This window comes from Monopterus albus, unplaced genomic scaffold, assembly GCF_001952655.1.
Source record: "Monopterus albus unplaced genomic scaffold, M_albus_1.0 scaffold10.1, whole genome shotgun sequence".
NCBI classification, from domain to species: Eukaryota; Metazoa; Chordata; class Actinopteri; order Synbranchiformes; family Synbranchidae; genus Monopterus; species Monopterus albus.
The window spans coordinates 152,483-168,988 of NW_018127890.1; the positions used below are offsets into that span (position 1 = coordinate 152,483).

A 16,506-nucleotide genomic window follows, 5' to 3' on the forward strand; every position below is an offset into this window, starting at 1 on the left:
CAGGAATGGCAGCTGTAGTCGACAAGATCAGAGAGAACCGAGGAGTGGAACATCTGAACATCACTGTAGGGGTGGACGGGACACTCTACAAACTACATCCACAGTGAGTTAATTCATCAGTAATCCATCATACAAAACTATTGGCTGACTACTGAAGTGCATAAGAAATCAAGAAGAGATGTGGTGGTGACCAGGCCATTTAGTCAGGAGATGAACTGACTAGTGTAATGGCATTTTAAGTTCAGCTGATGACACATTCACTTTGCTTACATGACAGTTGTGTTTGAATAATGGCCCCCTCTGTGGCAGAAGTTACTATGTAGAAGATAAGCATTTACAAACAGACAAGCTCAACCAGTTGTGGACAACAAAGATGAAAAGTGCTGCAGGGCACTACACCTGAACAGACAAGGGTCTTTGTTTGCTACTAAATTTGTCATGGCAGTTTCTTCTGTAGTCAACCTCACTACAGATGTTGGCGGCAGTGGGGTGCCACCTGACAGCCTGAAAAGATATCATATTGTTGAAAGAAAAAAGCTGGATCTATCAGTCTTGTTGTTTGCTCAGATCAGCCATATTGTATTTTGTTGTACAGTATGTTACCAAGTGGCTTCATACCACAGTACATGTACGTGTGTATTCCCAGGCAAAATAAGACGGCTTCCATTTTCATACACTGTGCACAAACAAAAAATATGGCACTGCTTAGTTAAGCTGTTGATGGCATGCACTGGTCTGATATGAAGTAAATTTTATGTCTATGAATGTAACAAATGTTCAGAACCCGATGATCCATTAACACCGCTGAGCAAAACCTGTATGAGAGATTGCGAGATTATGTTGAGCCCTATTGTAAGTTAATTAAGTATGAGATGGGTTGACAGTTGAAAAATACAAGAGACACACCTGTGGTCAGATGGATACTTTCTACATCCTGTGTTCTACATCAATGTCAGCTCTAGTCCCTTAAGACAGGAAAGTCCTGCCTGTCCCAAACCTGCACATACAAACTTTTGTTCACTCTGTTAAAGGTGGAACAGACGAGTTTGTCAACCTCAGTAAACCATGATCCCGCTGAAGTGTTAGTGCTGTATCCCCTCAAAGTTACATTTAGACTAACTCTTTTTCTTTCTAATTTGGTAAAAAAAAAAAAAATTCACTTCCCTTTATAACATGTCATATCTTTTGTCTCCATCTAGTTTCTCTGGGATTATGCACCAGACAGTTAAAGAACTGGCTCCTAAGTGTAATGTCAACTTTCTGCTGTCAGAGGACGGCAGTGGGAAAGGAGCTGCACTCATCACAGCTGTGGGCTGCCGACTGAGACAAGAGCTGAACAATAAATAGAAAGTATCTCTTCTGTCTTGCTGTTATCACTCCACTTCCTCCTCTACTCTTGTCCTCTACTCTTTTCCATGCCATTGTCTCCTTTTCTTCCCAAATCAAATTCGGTCATTCAACAGATCAAGCTCCAGTAGCTGCTTTAACTACCAGAAAGTCAGCCACTGTGCTGTAGTTAGATTAGTTCTGATTAACCATTGTACCAATACAATACAGGTTTTGGTATTTTTTGGTTTCTGGTTTTAAACTTAGGGATAAAACAAGAACTTTAGATCCTGTGATAAATGTGCAGGACAGAAGAAAAAAAAAACTTCATACACTCTGTGATAGTCTTGTGTCTCCCCCTGAAGGATTCTTCCAGTAACTGCAGTCGATTATAATAGAACCTAGCACAACAGTTCTGGGACCATTTTAAAAAATTCCAGAAAAAAACTTTAAACTTTGATATTTGCAACTTGTAGAGCAGATCTAGGAACATAAAAACTGTTTTAAATGAAAGTCACCAAAGTGTGTCTACTGTCTGCTGTAGGCTTCTTGCTGTCTGTACAAGAAGACATGTGAAGTGATATATACATGTGTAATGAGATAAATATTTTTGCTTTAAGGTTTATAAGATCTTACCCTGACATAATACAATATGTTATACATGCATTGTTGCTATTTATTTTATTTTTATATTGGGAGGTGTTGAACAATATTACTGTTGCAATAATGATGCACAAAGTTGAAGCCATCATCAAAGTCCCCTCAGAGATACCGGTCCTGTGAGTGAGGGCAGAAAAAAGAGAGGGATTCCTGCAAGGATTTGCAGATTTTGGTTTAATATTGCAGTCTTATTCTTCTCTAATGTACTCCACTGTAAAAATATGTCCAAACATCACATGTATTTTTCATTAAGTAGAAATTCTGCTGCTGGTACTAAATAAAGCTATTGATAGTTTGTTGTTGCCTTAAAGCTACAGTATGTTTCTTAAGGTAGCGCTAGCATGAAACTCTAAATCAACCCACTCTGCCCCGCCCTTCACTCCCTCTACTATGTTCTGCCACACTGCCAAGCTCTTCAGATGTTTGTCATTATGAATACTGAAGAAATGAGAATGTAACAAAACTTGCTGTTCAAGTACAAATAACTGAAAGTCTCTGATTGGCCAGACAGGTCTATCCCGCTCAAAACCTTTTAGAAGCTAATATCTCTGTGCTGCTGCCAGAGCTCTTCAATGAGTCTGGGTCAGAGGAGGCTTCGACAGCACCTCTCCAAATTAAGACAAGATTTAGAGCATATTTCTACAACAAACATATTTGAAAAAACCCACATACTGTAGCTTTAAGAAGTGCTGGCAAACATCTCAATGAAACCTAACATTTGCTTACAGTAGCAACAGCCAGGAAATAGGAATGTGGTGCTAACATAGATGCCAGAAAAACAACAAAGATTATTACAGTCACTGAAACTTTAAGGGAACTTGAAACATTTAGAACTAAACCTTCTCCATACTCTCAGTTCCTGTACTCCGTGTGCTCCTAATGCCCCAGGAGGGTGTTTAGGGGATCTGCTTTAGAGTTCATTCAAGTAGCTAAATTCTTGAAAATTCAATATTTATTTTTCCATTTAATACAATACAATACATTTCACTGGCAGTTCCTTGAGATTTAGTTTTTATTTTTAACTCTAGGCTGTCTTTTTTTTTTTTATCTCACAGGAACAAATCCTAGACTATTTGACAAGTGGTTTTCAAAATGAAAACCGTGCAGGTTCGTCAGGTAGAACAGGGTACAGTGATAGTTGTGGTGCAAGGATCTTTACCTTTTACTGCAACCTTTGTGAACCACAACTTTGGGCACAGATTAGCACCAGTCCAACCAGTAGCTAAAACTAACAAAGCCCAGCAATGACACTGCAAGCTAGCTGAATTTCCATTTCTAGGTACAACTCAGTGCAGGATAAAGAAAACCTGCTTTCTCCAGCAGGTCGTAAGCTGCCCTGCCTTCAGAAGTCAGTCAAAACAATCCCATCAGAAAAACACAGGCACCTCAGTCTATTCACTAACCCCAGACTGTATTTGTTCAATGTTATTGATTATTCACTAAATAAAAACAAACCTGTGTAAATCTGATGTTGCAGTTCTTTGTTGGTGTGCAGTCCCTGTGTTTGCATTAGTTTGTGCTCTCAAGCATTACACTTCCTCCGCATCAGCACAAAACCTAAAAACTCCAGCATGACACCACCACACTGGAGCTACTGACAAAAGCATAATGGTGGCTATCACAGTTTAAAGTCAAGTAGTCATGTGCACATCAACAAAACCTTTTTCAAAAATTTAGATTGAAATGATATGAGATAGCAATTTACAAGAAATTAGCAGGAAAACAGGTTGAAAGCTATCCTGTTAAAATAGGAAATAAGAGGATTACAGATGATAAAAACTAAGAAGGAAAAAAAGAATAACGGTGCTCAGGGGTTTAGCTTATAAAGAGAGAGTTTTTCACATAAACAGTGAAACAGTCATACACCTTGGCCCTGGAATGGTCATGTTAACTGACATCACTGTGAAAAGGGCCCATTGTTGCTGGATACAAAATAAGTGTTTGGGAACTTCTTGCAACAACGTTTTATTATCACTGTCACATTTATTAAACATATTTTTGACTCTTTCTTTTAGGTCCAAACACCTGACCTGATGTTTTATGCAAGCAACAAATACAGATGTTGCACAGTCACTGCATTTTAAAGGGCGAAATGTTTTTACAAGGAATCAAAAGGGCTGCCTTCTGAAATGTTAACACTGACATGCTACAGTATGTAAATGTAATGAACAGACACAAGTTCTATATTTACATCTTCAGAAAATTTTACATTAATATACTCAGTAGATGGCAATGTTATATTTCACATCAGCATCTTCTAATTAGCAGCATTGTTGGAGCTGTACTCTACTGTACACCAGCCATAAAAAATACAAAATATTTTATGAACCAGTGAAGTGACACAGTATGAGTAACATATGTGCACTATGTCACTGATATTAAAAAAAAAAAACATACTGTACAGTAACAGATAGTACATGTTGGGGGAGATCCAGCCAAGTCTGTGAAATAAGGTCAATGTAAGGATGAATGTACATTCAAAATGTATAATAATACATTCCTGTATGTTAGAAGCAGGAGGTGGCTCCCTCACTGACTCTGAGAGCTGGTGGATATTCATTTTTACACTTTTTTGTTTCCAGGGAATGCCCTCGGCAGTGTGTTGGTCCTGCCACCCCACATAAAGTCACAGTCAGGATCATCTATATGTCAGCTGCAAACCAGACATGCATTTCAGAAGTACATTTTGTCTGTTTGAATTTCTGTCAAATGCTGAATGCCATAGAGCTGTTGGAGCAGAATCACATGATCTGGTCTTACAGAGCTGTCACCTTCATAAAGTCTTTCAATAAAGTCATCAATATGGACAACCCAGACCGACTATAAGAGCTAATCTGTTCTTTGGGTGCTAATTCTGAATATCAACAAGGCTGAGATATATTTTTTCCCCAATAAAGAGAGCGTAACTTCACTTTAATTAGCACTGTGTACACATTGATTGGTGAAGAAAAAACATAAATAGTTCCACTGATCAGGACAGTCAAAAGGAGAAAACATACATCAGCATTTGTACACAAAAATATTAAGTCTTAGTGCTGATGCCAGTCATCTGTCCATTTATTCTTTGCACTAGAAAACCAGTAACCACAGATAAAATCTAATGTGTATGGACTGAGGGGAGTGGGATCAAGTAAAAAATAAATGATGTGTGCATTTATTCTCAGACTTATACATTACTGCAAATACTAACAATGCCAGAATACAAAGTCTCTCCTGTTGTCCAGTATGCTGACCACTCTGGCATTAATAGCAAAACATCCACCAGTTTGATATACATTGATTCAGTTTTGTCAAAAAAAAAAAAAAAGTTGATGGTCCCAAGTCCAGGGTACAATGAACAGAGGCTTTCTTTTTCCTTGGTTTTCCATATGGATGCCCATCACAATAGTTTGATCCACTCTGGTTGGCAGTCAGCAGGCTCTCCCCTGCCGCTTCTTACTGCCATCTTTATTTTAATCAGCTTTGGCTATAGGAAACCCCTGGTGCCTTCCCATTCAGAATGTCCTCCTCATCATTTGCTTCAGTTGTCAGCGGTTGTTCTTCATAACTTTGGCTGCTGATGATTTGGCATCACCCTGCCTTTTCACCACATGTGTGCTGGATGTTTTTGATGTGTGTTTTTTAAGCTTCACGTGAGCCTCTCTCTTTGTGTTTAGCTCACTGGTGGCAGCCAAGTTTGTGTCGAAGGTGTTGTTTGTTTTGACGGAGGTGAGTGCATAGGAGCTGCTATTTCTGTGGCTTCGTGTCATGGTGACTCTGAAGGCATGTGTGTGCTGCAGTTCCATCTTGTCTTCCTCTGACACTTTGATGAAAGGGCACCAAGCAAATGCATGACGGAAACCAGCACGAAACCTACAGACAGAGAGAACAGTTAGTTTTCCACCTCATGTTTTGGTAACAGTGGAACTTGAGGAGTTTATATATTTTACCTTTGGTTTAGGCAACAGTAAATGATAGGATTGTACATGGTCGAACTCATTGCCAACCAGAATATGGTCAGATACACCTGACAAGGACAGGAAATATGATGCCAAATGAATAAATAAATAAATCACTAAGAGAAAGAAATAACAGACAGAAAGACAGCTGCTAACCTGTTGAATGTAATGTTGTTTATAAATGTCTATGTTAACTGATCCCAGTATGAAGTAGATGTGGTAGGGCAGCCAGCAAAGGGCAAAGGTCACCACCACAACAACCATCATCTTCACCACCTATGGGTCATTATAGAAAGAGAAAAGTGATTCCAGTCCAAGTCAGCTAAATTTAGCCCAGGTATCTGTGATGGCATCACTTCCAGACTTTATGACATTAGAAAAACAGAAGTGTGTGACCTTTCTCTTGGCTGTAATCTGGCTATGGTAATGATCTGACGCCTCTCCAGGGATGTGTCCACCCCACAGCGATTGGCTGACCAAACTGTAGGTCACCAGCATCACCAGCAGAGGGAGCAAGTATATCAGCACAATCACTGCAAACTGGTAACTACACAGGGAGAAAGACAGAGAGAACTGGTCACTCATATAAAATTATGGAAATAAAAACAGACTAAGGACTTGCGTCATCACCATTGTCAGTGTCAGTGTGTCCGTCACACACACTGTCAGTGTGTTTATACGCCTGTTTGTTTGCATGTCATCTGTTTTTTTTTTGTTAGTATTTATGGGATTTTTAGACACTCCTCTCATTGCTGAAATATCTGTGTTGTTTCCCTATAACTGTTTGATCATTTCTGATTTTCGGCTTATTGTGCATACTTCTCCCATCATTATAGGACATTTTTCAGACATGATGTGCCCCCAAAGCCACTAAAGCCATGAGTAACCCCTTCCACAGCTTCTTCAAGCTCCTGTCCTCTGGTAGGAGATATGAAAGCATTTCAATCAAAGTCCTCAAACGTTTCTTCCCCCAGGCTATGAGAGCTCTGAATACACTCTCCCACCTCCCAAATATGTGCTTTTTATACTTTTCATTTGACCAGTTTTTGCCTCACGCTTAACCTATAGTCTTGTTTTTAACTTATTCTATGTGTCTCTATATTTTTGTCCTCCCTAGCTACAAACACGAGAGGGTCAGAATATTAGGAACACCTCAACTATGACCTTAATAATAAACATATGATTGAATTTATACATTTATGACAATCTCCCCAAAAACTGAAACATCTTGAGCTTCATAAACACAGACGTTAAGGTGGAAGTGTTGCACTGAAGTGCATACAATTGTACAGGGGTACCTAATAAAGTAGCTGGTCATTGTATGTAGCCTCTGCTAACATAGCTAACATTACTTTTATATCAGTTCTATGTACTGACTGGTCAACATTTACAAGAGCAAACATGATTGCATGCAGCATAAAGAGTAAAAACCAGTATTCTGAGGAGTGGGGGAAAAAAGTCATTAAGCCTACAATTAGAAATATTACTAAGTGGTTAATCAATGGTGTCTTATACAGAAACTGTCAGTCTTTGGAAGATAAAAAAAAACTTCACATCTATGAAATAATATATTTATGTATATATGGAATTAAAAAAAAAACTGCTCATTGTACTTTGCTATATACTGATCTATGAGTCATTGCTGCCACCATATAAATGCTTTTATAATAAATATGCCTTTTTGTAAAATGTATCACTCACACAGCCAGACTATATGTCTTTAACTACAAAGTATATGCACAAGTATGTGTGTGTCGTCCTCATTGTCAGTGTTTTTTTATTATTATTATTATTAACCTTTCCATTCACCTCAGTTGATGTTTTCCTCCATAATCATCTGGCCAGTCGACCATACACACAGTTCTGGGATAGTAAAATCTTGTCACGCTGTAGTAACACTGAGGGAAAGCCAGTGCAAATGCTACAATCCAAATGAGAACAATCACGACCTTTGTAGAGGTGGAGGAGAGGCGAGGCTTCAGAGGGTGGATGATGGCCATGTACCTGAAAAGGAAGGAAAAGGTGTAATTGATTATACATATACTCTGCAAATCTTCATCTACAGATAGAAAGTCATAAATCTGATGTTTAATTCTCAGGAATAAAGAAAGCAGTGTGCCTCTAAAATCTCCTGCCTGTGTGGACGTCTGTACCACATTTGGTTATAAGTCAAGTCCTGTTAACAAAAATCTCATTGCTGAATTCATTAGCTGTGAAATGACAGTTCAATGTCTCTTCCATCAAGGTGATTAACAAGTTCTTGCTGAGTGTCTTTTTAAATAGCCTCATGAAAAACATTTCTCAGTATAGTACGAATTTATATTAAATTACATTTTGAAAGGAGAAAATGTCTTTTTTGAATATATATAGAATCTTGACTGGGAATGTTCAGTGTTATGAACTGTCAGGGTTTAAGAGACTGGAACACAGTTTCATGCTAGTTAGACATAAGACTTGTTTTCTTCTTTGTTTCCTCTGTATGGCCTTGCTCCTTCTTCCATAATCCCCCTTTCACCTTTAAGCCAATTAAAACGTACACTTAAAAACTGAGCACTGGTCTCATACTTTGCTTTGAGTAAAATATTAGTGAATTTACCACATAGATTCAGTCGACTTGATACCTTTATCTGCTTAAGAGCAGGGGATCAAATTAATGAAAGAGGTGTACTCTACAGAGGCATACTGCACTGCAGAAAATGAACAGCTCTATGTTCTCTATAATAATTCCCTGTGGAAAATATAATTCCCACAAGGCTTTACATCAACCAGTTCTCATTTCATTCTCAGTTTCAGTGGCCTCACTCATCAGACCCACCTCAAAAGGGTAGGTAGAATATTTCAGGTCATCATGCACCAACTGATGATTCCAATAAAGAGGGATTACTGAGATGTAAACAGATTAAACAACTGGGCTTATTCCTGCATATGACTCATTCATCACCACATCTGTCCTGAGCCACACATACCATATGCCACGTACATCACGGCATATCGATAATTAAATGCTCTATAATGAAACTAGTTTTTATTAAGTTTATAATGCTCAGTTTGTGTTGACATTATGGTCAACACGAACTGAATGTACTAAATGTGGGTGGGCAACACAACATTAGAAACCCCTGTAACAGCACAGCCGCTAACTCCAGCCTAAAAAGTGAACAAGGGCTTATAGTATTTATTATCGAAATTTGCACAATTGTATATGATAAAGTGTAAACTCAGTTCTGTATATATCATTTGTTAAGCAGTTTAAGAACAAACACACCACTAATGCTTCAGGAAGCATTACAATATTACTCAATAGCTTTGGCTCAGTTCTTCACATCACTATCATTCTCATATGCATTAGTCAAAACTGTTTACAAATACAGCACAACGATATTGTTTGTTAGCAAAAAAGATAAACCTCACTTGATCTTTTAGCTCATATTTCAAAAGTAAATCTGTACGTTAGTGAAGTCCAACTATTTTTCCATTTACACTAATTCAAGGTTCTTAGGCTGTTTTGTCAGTAGGACTGGAGCATGAAAGAAACCAATCACAGAGCATCATGTTGCTCCTCGTTGGCCACAGGTTTTTATCCACCTCACACCTGATCTTCTCCCTGACAATAGAACAAGGAAAGAATTGTCTCCCGTGCTGTATCCATCTCCTGCATGCCTCTGGTGTGACATCATCACACGCAGCATTGGTGGCATCAAGCAGTAATGGTCCATGATTAGTTAAAAAAAATACTAACTTGGAAATGGTGGCAGGAACTTTCTCAACATCCTTAGTTGATAAGTGAAGATCAAGTTTCAGCTGCCAACCAATTCATCACTTGAGCAGAATTTACAGCATATACAGTTGGTTCAGAATGTATCCACGCCCCTTCAAGTTTTCCACAATTTAATGGGTTGTATATTTATTTTGAAATGGAAAAAATGCAATTTACAATGCAGTAAAATGTGCAAAAAGTGAAGAGGTGTTATTACCTCTGCCAAGAAGGTTATGTTTTTGGTTTCTTGCATGTTTTGGTTCCTAGAGGTGATTAGAAACATTAAATTGTTAAAATTAGAGTTTTGGTCAGCACAGTTTGTAAGGCAGGTTCTCACCTGTCCACTGCGATGGCAGCCATTGAGTATATTGACGAAAACATGGCAGTGATGGGGAAGAAGTTCTGAAAGCGGCAGTATCCCAGGCCAAAGTACCAGTCGTTGTGAAGTGCGTATACAAAGTTAAAAAGAGTGTTGAAGGTTGCCATGGAAACGTCAGAGAAGGCCAGGTTGACGATGAAGTAGTTGGTTACAGTGCGCATGCGTCTGTGAGCAAGAATAATCCAGATCACTGTGATGTTCCCAGCGATGGACACCAGGATAATGAGTAAGTAGGCTATAGCCCACAGAGCCACCTGAGAGAAGGGGGTGGGGTGGGGGGGGGTGGAGAGGAGAGGATAGAAAAAAATAAATAAATAAAAATACACTGTTATTGTCAGCAAATTCAGAGGGCAGCAGGACAATCAAAACAGTAAATTGTCTAACAAATAAAAGTCATACATTAAACTCCATAAACACACTATCTGTGGATCTGACATAACTAGGTTTGTCTTTATGAAAGAGGTACATAACAAAGTCACTGGCCAATCAAATGAACTGAATGTTACTGTATTTGTTTGACTACTTGAGTTTCTAATTATTGATGTCACCAAAAGGTTTGTATATTGTTCAGCATCTTGAGGACTATATTACCCTAAGGCTAGATTTTTCAAACATCTAATTTGTAAAAGCATCGTGTTTTTTGTTTGTTAGTTTGATTATATTTAATTTATTGAGTGTTAATATCAAATCCACTGTTTCATTCATTCAATATTTCTCCTTTCTTTCAGTCTCTTATCAAATTTTGCATCAAATGCTTTCAGGCTCTGCTGGATATAAGTCTGAGCTGGCTCTGACTTCAGTGTGTTTCATTTGGGACTGTGTTGTTTTTCTCCCACCTGCCAGCCAGGCTGCTGGAACTGATTCCCCGTCGTCTCATTTCCATCCTCCAGCCACTCGGTTGTCGCTGATAACGGCAATGAAGTGACCTCCATGGTTAGTTCGGTCTGTTGCGCAAGACTCGCGTCCATTCTCTCCCTCTTCACCTGGTGACATAAACTCTGTGTTTAACTGTACACTGTAAATCTTAAGTTCGTTCATCTTAGAAACCTAGGTTCCCCTCATGCCTTGAAAATTTAAGGTCATTGAGCCGAATGGGAAAATGTGTCCAAACGTTTAACTGGTAGCGTAGGTGGAATTTATGAATGAAAATTGATTAGTTTCCTCATTATTGTTGTAGTGATTTTATAACACTCAGTCAACTGGACCTTAGAAAACAAGCGTCATAATGACTTGACTGACAGATAGATAGATAGATAGATAGATAGATAGATTAAATCCATCTGCTGTGCATTCTTAGTGGCAAAGATAAAAAAATGTTTTATGCACTTATACTACGCTATATAACGTTTCTTTGATGCCTGTGGGCAAGAGACAGCAACCATGCAGGTACTATACTGACCGTAGCTGTACTGTGTTCTCAAAACGTTTTGAGCGTGATTTTTTATTGAGCCAAGTGCTTTTGTTCTACAAGGTTTTGAACCATGAAATAATTATGAATTTGAGGTAATCACTTCTAGTAGCCTATTCAGTTTCACTGTGAACGCATTTGGCTCTAGTCGAGTACGATATCACTACTGAGTGAAGTTTTAGCGTTTCCTAAAAGTCTAATGTTGCAGCAACACGTGCTAGTTTAAATAGCCAATTTCCTACGTTTAACAAAGCTATTAGAACTTAGTTTTAGCTCACATTTCATCAAAAAGTGGCTTTAACTGTTATGAAGTAGAATGAATTATAAACCAGCACGCGTACGGTCCAGACATTTGGCAGACACACACACACACACAGTAACGGGCTGATTTGGCTGCGCATAGCACAAGTGATAAACCAGTGCACGAAACGGCACCAGAGGAAGATGTTCGCTACAAATGTTAAGCAAAATCTCTGTCAGGTTATGACTTTCAACTGGCTTACCTCTCTATTTACGCCGTTGAGTCGTCAGTTTTAACATCAGTTTGTTCAATCCATAGTTGATAATGTGTAAAAAAAAAAAAGACTCCTCCTGCGTAATGGACAAATAGCTTCATACAGTAATCCATCAAGACATCTCTACTCTCTCTCTCTCTTGCACACAAACACACACGTGCGCACTCTGTCTCTCTCTCTCCATGCGTAACTACCTGATTATGGCACAGCCTGCTGAGAGTGATGGGGACGCACGACTGTGCGCATGGACCCGTGCCAACGCGCACAAAGAAAAAGAGAGGGATAAAGGGAGAAACAGGTATGACTGGCGGAAAGAAGGCGAACAGCTGTGGTCCTGGCCACTGCACGAGCTGTAAAAATGCTGTGAAAATAGCTGTTAATGTGTTTATATAAAACAAAATGTGTGGAAATTCAAATACTGAAAGGGAAGGAGGGGCGCTGGCCGCAAATGAAAGAATGTGTTGGCTGTGCACGAATCCATCTAAAACAAAGGAAAGATTAATAGAGTGTGAGTGAAATAGAGACCAAATCAGTGAGATGAGAAAGCTGTATTAAGAATGGATCGAAAGGAAAAAGGAGAGCCACATCTCCAATCTCTGCTGCTACAGAAGTAATCAATTTCCAGCTCCCCTGAAATTTAAAGCACTTTTGTGGTGGTCTCCCGGGAAATTGCCCATAAACAATTCATTATCTATCTTCTATTTCTTTTTTATACAGCATACAGAAGACACACAAAGATGGGTGATGTGTAGCACTTTCAGGGTCAACCCTTTGTGGCACTTGGCTGTTGCAAAGGGAATGAAGAGCTCTTTGAAGCTATGATTATACATACACTTTCATTATCCATTCAGGTGACTCACTAAGAGAAAACCCTGAATAAATGAGTGTTTTTCCAAGATGACAGTTCCCCCATCCATAGGGCACAAGGGGTCACTGAGTGGTGGGATGATGATGTGAATCATATGCTGCGGCCTTCACAATCAGCAGATCTCAACCCAGGTATAAAAAATTTGGAGCAGCGTGTTAGATAATATCTTCACCACGAGCATCAAAAGACCAAATAAAGGGAATATCTTTTGGAAGAATGGGGTTCATCACTCCAGACTTGCAGAATCAGTGCCAATGTGCACTGAAACTGTTCTGGTGGCACCTGGTGCTCCAGCACCTCACTAAGACACTTTATGTTGGGTTTCCTTTCATTTGTGACATGTGGATGTAGATGCACTATAAATTTTGGTTCCATTCAGATTGTTCTCCTGGTGGGGCTGTTTTTGTGATGTGGCTGAAAAAGTCAAACCTTATTGCTAAGCATCCATGGGGGCCTGGTGCTAAAGGTGAGAGTTTCTTCATTAGCAAGTTTCCTGTTTCTCCAGGTGGTTGTGTTTGAGCAGTGTCCTCCCAGATGATGTAGTCGATGCAGAGCTTTTAAAGGCTGTACTTGATGTTTTCTACACTATTTATAATCTGCACAATATCAACATTCATTATCATTTTAATGGAGATCACAAAGCAAAAAGATGTTCCACTGAGTGATATTTGTAATTTTGAAACCTACTGACTGTTCACCACAGGCTGAAAATTCTCATCTTATGGTGAACTAATTGCAGCATTGAAAACTGGGGCTGATCCTGAAGGATGAAACACTTGCACAAAGTACAGCTCAGTGTTTTCTGTTTCTGGCAGTCACACAATTGGAGAAGCCGCTGCATGCTGTTAGTTAGAGCTGTGGCATCTAAAACAGGGATGACTCAGTGCTCTGATCTTATGTGAGCATTAAATAAATGATTAAAATGTCTGTGTGTAGTTCAGGTCCATGTCTGTGTGCCCTGTTGTTCTGTGCAGTATGTGAGTCTATGTGTGTTTAAGAGTTAATATAAATATGTACTGTACGCTTTATCCTTATCACTAACCATAAGGTGCCACTAAGGATGTTCATACCTGTTGTGCTTCAACAATGTGCACATTTCTGATGTTTGGTCATAGCAGTTACTTTATTTGTATCTGTCTTTTCTTCTACAGTAGTTTTTGTTGCTTTTATTCTCACCTGTTGTCTGTTATTTAATACTTTTCGGCTGCTTTCTTTTACCGCCCAGGAGAAATCTGCTGCATGTTTTTACATGTGTTTGCACAGAAAAGAACAGCGGTTGACTTAAAGTATAAAGTCTGTTGACTTCAACTGAACTCATTCTGTCTTTGTGTGTGTACATTATACACTGCATGTTTACTTTCACATGCTCGCAAATGCCTATTGGCCACCAGGGCATAGTGAAGGGCATGCTGAAGGGTACAAGCAGGGGAATGTAAAGTTTCTACTAAGTTGTTGTAACTGTTCTTAAGATGTGTGGTCCCCTGAGTGAATGTGAGCACGAGGCACCATGGGGGGAGAATGGCAAGTGGTGACTATCCAGGGTCCAGAACTGATGATGACTCCTGACCAGCGTCGACAAAGACAAATGGCTGAATCAACTCACATTTCCTCACATCTTCTGTTTAAACTTGCACCACCTGACCACACCACAAAGTCTAACCACTGACATGCATGAATGTTTTACACATAATCAGTAGTCAGTAGTCTGTGTTCCCAGGAAATGTCACTGACAGACAATTAAAGACTATTTTCACTTAACCTGTTTTGCCAGTCTCAAAATGCAAATTAAGAGCATGTCTGATAAAACATGAAACAGTTCAGGTTTGATTTATTTTGCACTGTCAGCCCAAGGTCTTTTGCTTGTGGAAGTTAAGATAAGCTGGATGTGATAAATAAGGAATAACCCAGCTAAACTGCTGCTGATAAGACTCGACTAGAACCAGTGGTGCTGGACACACTGCACACACTAATGGCTGGCCACAGGCACTATGAGGGCAAATAATGCTTTAGACTTGTTACTAACACCAAATTTTTGCTGAAACTGTGCTGACTCGTTAAAGGGTCAGCGATTTCAACACACCTTCAACAGTTGCTGTGCTAGATCCTGAAGAAAATCGCCATTGATGAAATGTCGTTTTTCTTCAATAACTTTGAAATTAATATTAATATTAATGTGACTCCAAAAGCTAGGGGTAGATTTTCATGGCCACTGAATATTACTTTTAGGTGTAATGGCATTATAGGGACACTGGTCTGCCTTAGTGGAAGTTTGCTCTTTCTGAGTGTTGTCTAGTTGGTTCTATCCTTCTTTAGGACACAACACAACTGTGATGTCTTATTGTGTATGTCTCTGTACTAAACTTCACCAGAAGGGGGCACAAGTACATGCCTTGAGCATAGACTAATATGGTTTTAAGTTAGTGTTTAGTCTATAAAGTCTGTGGTAGCTACTTTTTATCCATCCATTATCTATTCTACTTATCATGAAGAGAGTTGCCTGGGGGCTGGAGCCAGTCCCAGCTGACACTGGCATCATAGCTGAGCTACATTGGCGGAGGGTTGCACAAGGGCATCTTATGTATCTTATGTAACAAAATCTACTGATCATGCAGAAATAATTGAAAATCTGCTGCCAGTGTCAGCCTGGGACACAGGAGTCTTTGACAGCACCTCTCCACATTAAATCAAGTTTTGGAGCAGATGTCTACAACAAAAATATTCAAAAATAGTTACTGTATTTAATGTCATTATAGTTTGTACATCTTAATAATTTATAGAGTGACACATTCCTGATTCCATACTTCAAGGTACGGTAATTCAATGGGATATATGTGAAACTTTGTAGTAATTAAAGGAAGTGTCGTCAGTATTATACAATGTAGTAGCACTGTTTATATGCTGCTTTGTTGGCCAGCAATCTAATGGCTTACTTTTCAGCCAGACCTACAATAAGCTGTCTGTAGCTGGTCAAAAAAGGAAACGAGGAGGAAGTGTAATGATCCAAAATTTCTTGGCTACGCCACTGGTCAGAGGGTTTTCAACGCATTCAAAATGGATATTGGTATTCAGTGATCAAAAACTATTATGTTTAATCTAACCAATCAATCATTTGAAAAAAGTATCAGTAAATGTATCAAAATGTTATAATGTAAAACTCCCCCTCGGTCAAATTTCCAACTAATTTCATCCTGAAAATCTCCCATAGGGTACACCCACTCCACATTTCTGCGCGCGCGCGCGCGCGCTCCAGGTGTGCTTACTATCACAACGCGGAAGTGGACTGTCAACAACAGCACAGGGATCCGCTGAACTCACTTGTCTTGTGTCAGACACGATGACAGACAATGACGGGCCCCGTTTCTGTCACAAATGTTCCTATGCGTGTTTCAAATTCACCTTGTTCTTCTATGCCGTCGTCTGGTGGGTGAGTACCGCCACGGTTGTGGTTTGTTAAAAAGAAGAGCGCGCTGTGTTTGCTGCGATATTCCGGCTGGAGAGGGGGGGGACGGGTTGTGTGCTGTTACTGGGACTGTGTAAACTGATGTACTCCTTGGAAAAATATTCTTTGTTATGACGATAAAAGACTGAGGCAAATCTTTATCCCCATTTCAAATTACACTTAAGTTGTTCAGCTTTGGAGTAACAGGTGTTGTAC

At 39.3% G+C, this 16,506-nt stretch overlaps 3 protein-coding genes across 4 annotated transcripts in view; 2 read left to right on the forward strand and 1 right to left on the reverse strand.

Moving 5' to 3' along the window:
* Nucleotides 1-2,580, forward strand: part of LOC109954510 (hexokinase-1-like) — a 21,044-nt gene extending 18,464 nt beyond the window's left edge. Inside the window, exons 21-22 of the mRNA XM_020589884.1 lie at nucleotides 4-103; nucleotides 1,200-2,580. Coding sequence (XP_020445540.1) covers nucleotides 4-103; nucleotides 1,200-1,347 — 248 coding nt within the window. The 3' untranslated portion in view covers nucleotides 1,348-2,580. The remainder of the gene's footprint in view (nucleotides 1-3; nucleotides 104-1,199) is intronic.
* A 1,220-nt stretch (nucleotides 2,581-3,800) lies between these two features.
* tacr2 (tachykinin receptor 2) lies at nucleotides 3,801-12,173 on the reverse strand. Its single transcript, XM_020589817.1, has 8 exons — nucleotides 11,972-12,173; nucleotides 10,897-11,043; nucleotides 10,019-10,314; nucleotides 7,734-7,928; nucleotides 6,321-6,471; nucleotides 6,081-6,200; nucleotides 5,916-5,992; nucleotides 3,801-5,838 (listed from the first exon to the last, which is right to left on the reverse strand). The coding sequence occupies exons 2-8, from the start codon at nucleotides 11,026-11,028 to the stop codon at nucleotides 5,514-5,516; spliced, it is 1,296 nt and encodes a 431-aa protein (XP_020445473.1). The 5' UTR covers nucleotides 11,029-11,043; nucleotides 11,972-12,173; the 3' UTR covers nucleotides 3,801-5,513.
* A 3,909-nt stretch (nucleotides 12,174-16,082) lies between these two features.
* tspan15 (tetraspanin 15) overlaps nucleotides 16,083-16,506 on the forward strand; it is a 32,628-nt gene continuing 32,204 nt past the window's right edge. The window contains exon 1 of one of the 2 annotated variants that reach the window (XM_020589928.1): nucleotides 16,083-16,275. In XM_020589928.1, coding sequence (XP_020445584.1) covers nucleotides 16,186-16,275 — 90 coding nt within the window. In that variant the 5' untranslated portion in view covers nucleotides 16,083-16,185. The remainder of the gene's footprint in view (nucleotides 16,276-16,506) is intronic. The other variant, XM_020589927.1, reaches the window with a different exon arrangement.

Excerpts from the sequence above, each read along its gene's own strand:
- tacr2 (XM_020589817.1), bottom strand. The coding sequence starts at position 11,028 with ATGGACGCGAGTCTTGCGCAACAGACCGAACTAACCATGGAGGTCACT. Across the intron at positions 5,993-6,080 it reads AACAACATTACATTCAACAG|GTGTATCTGACCATATTCTG; the intron begins GTTAGCAGCTGT and ends TGTCCTTGTCAG. Across the intron at positions 5,839-5,915 it reads TACTGTTGCCTAAACCAAAG|GTTTCGTGCTGGTTTCCGTC; the intron begins GTAAAATATATA and ends CTCTGTCTGTAG.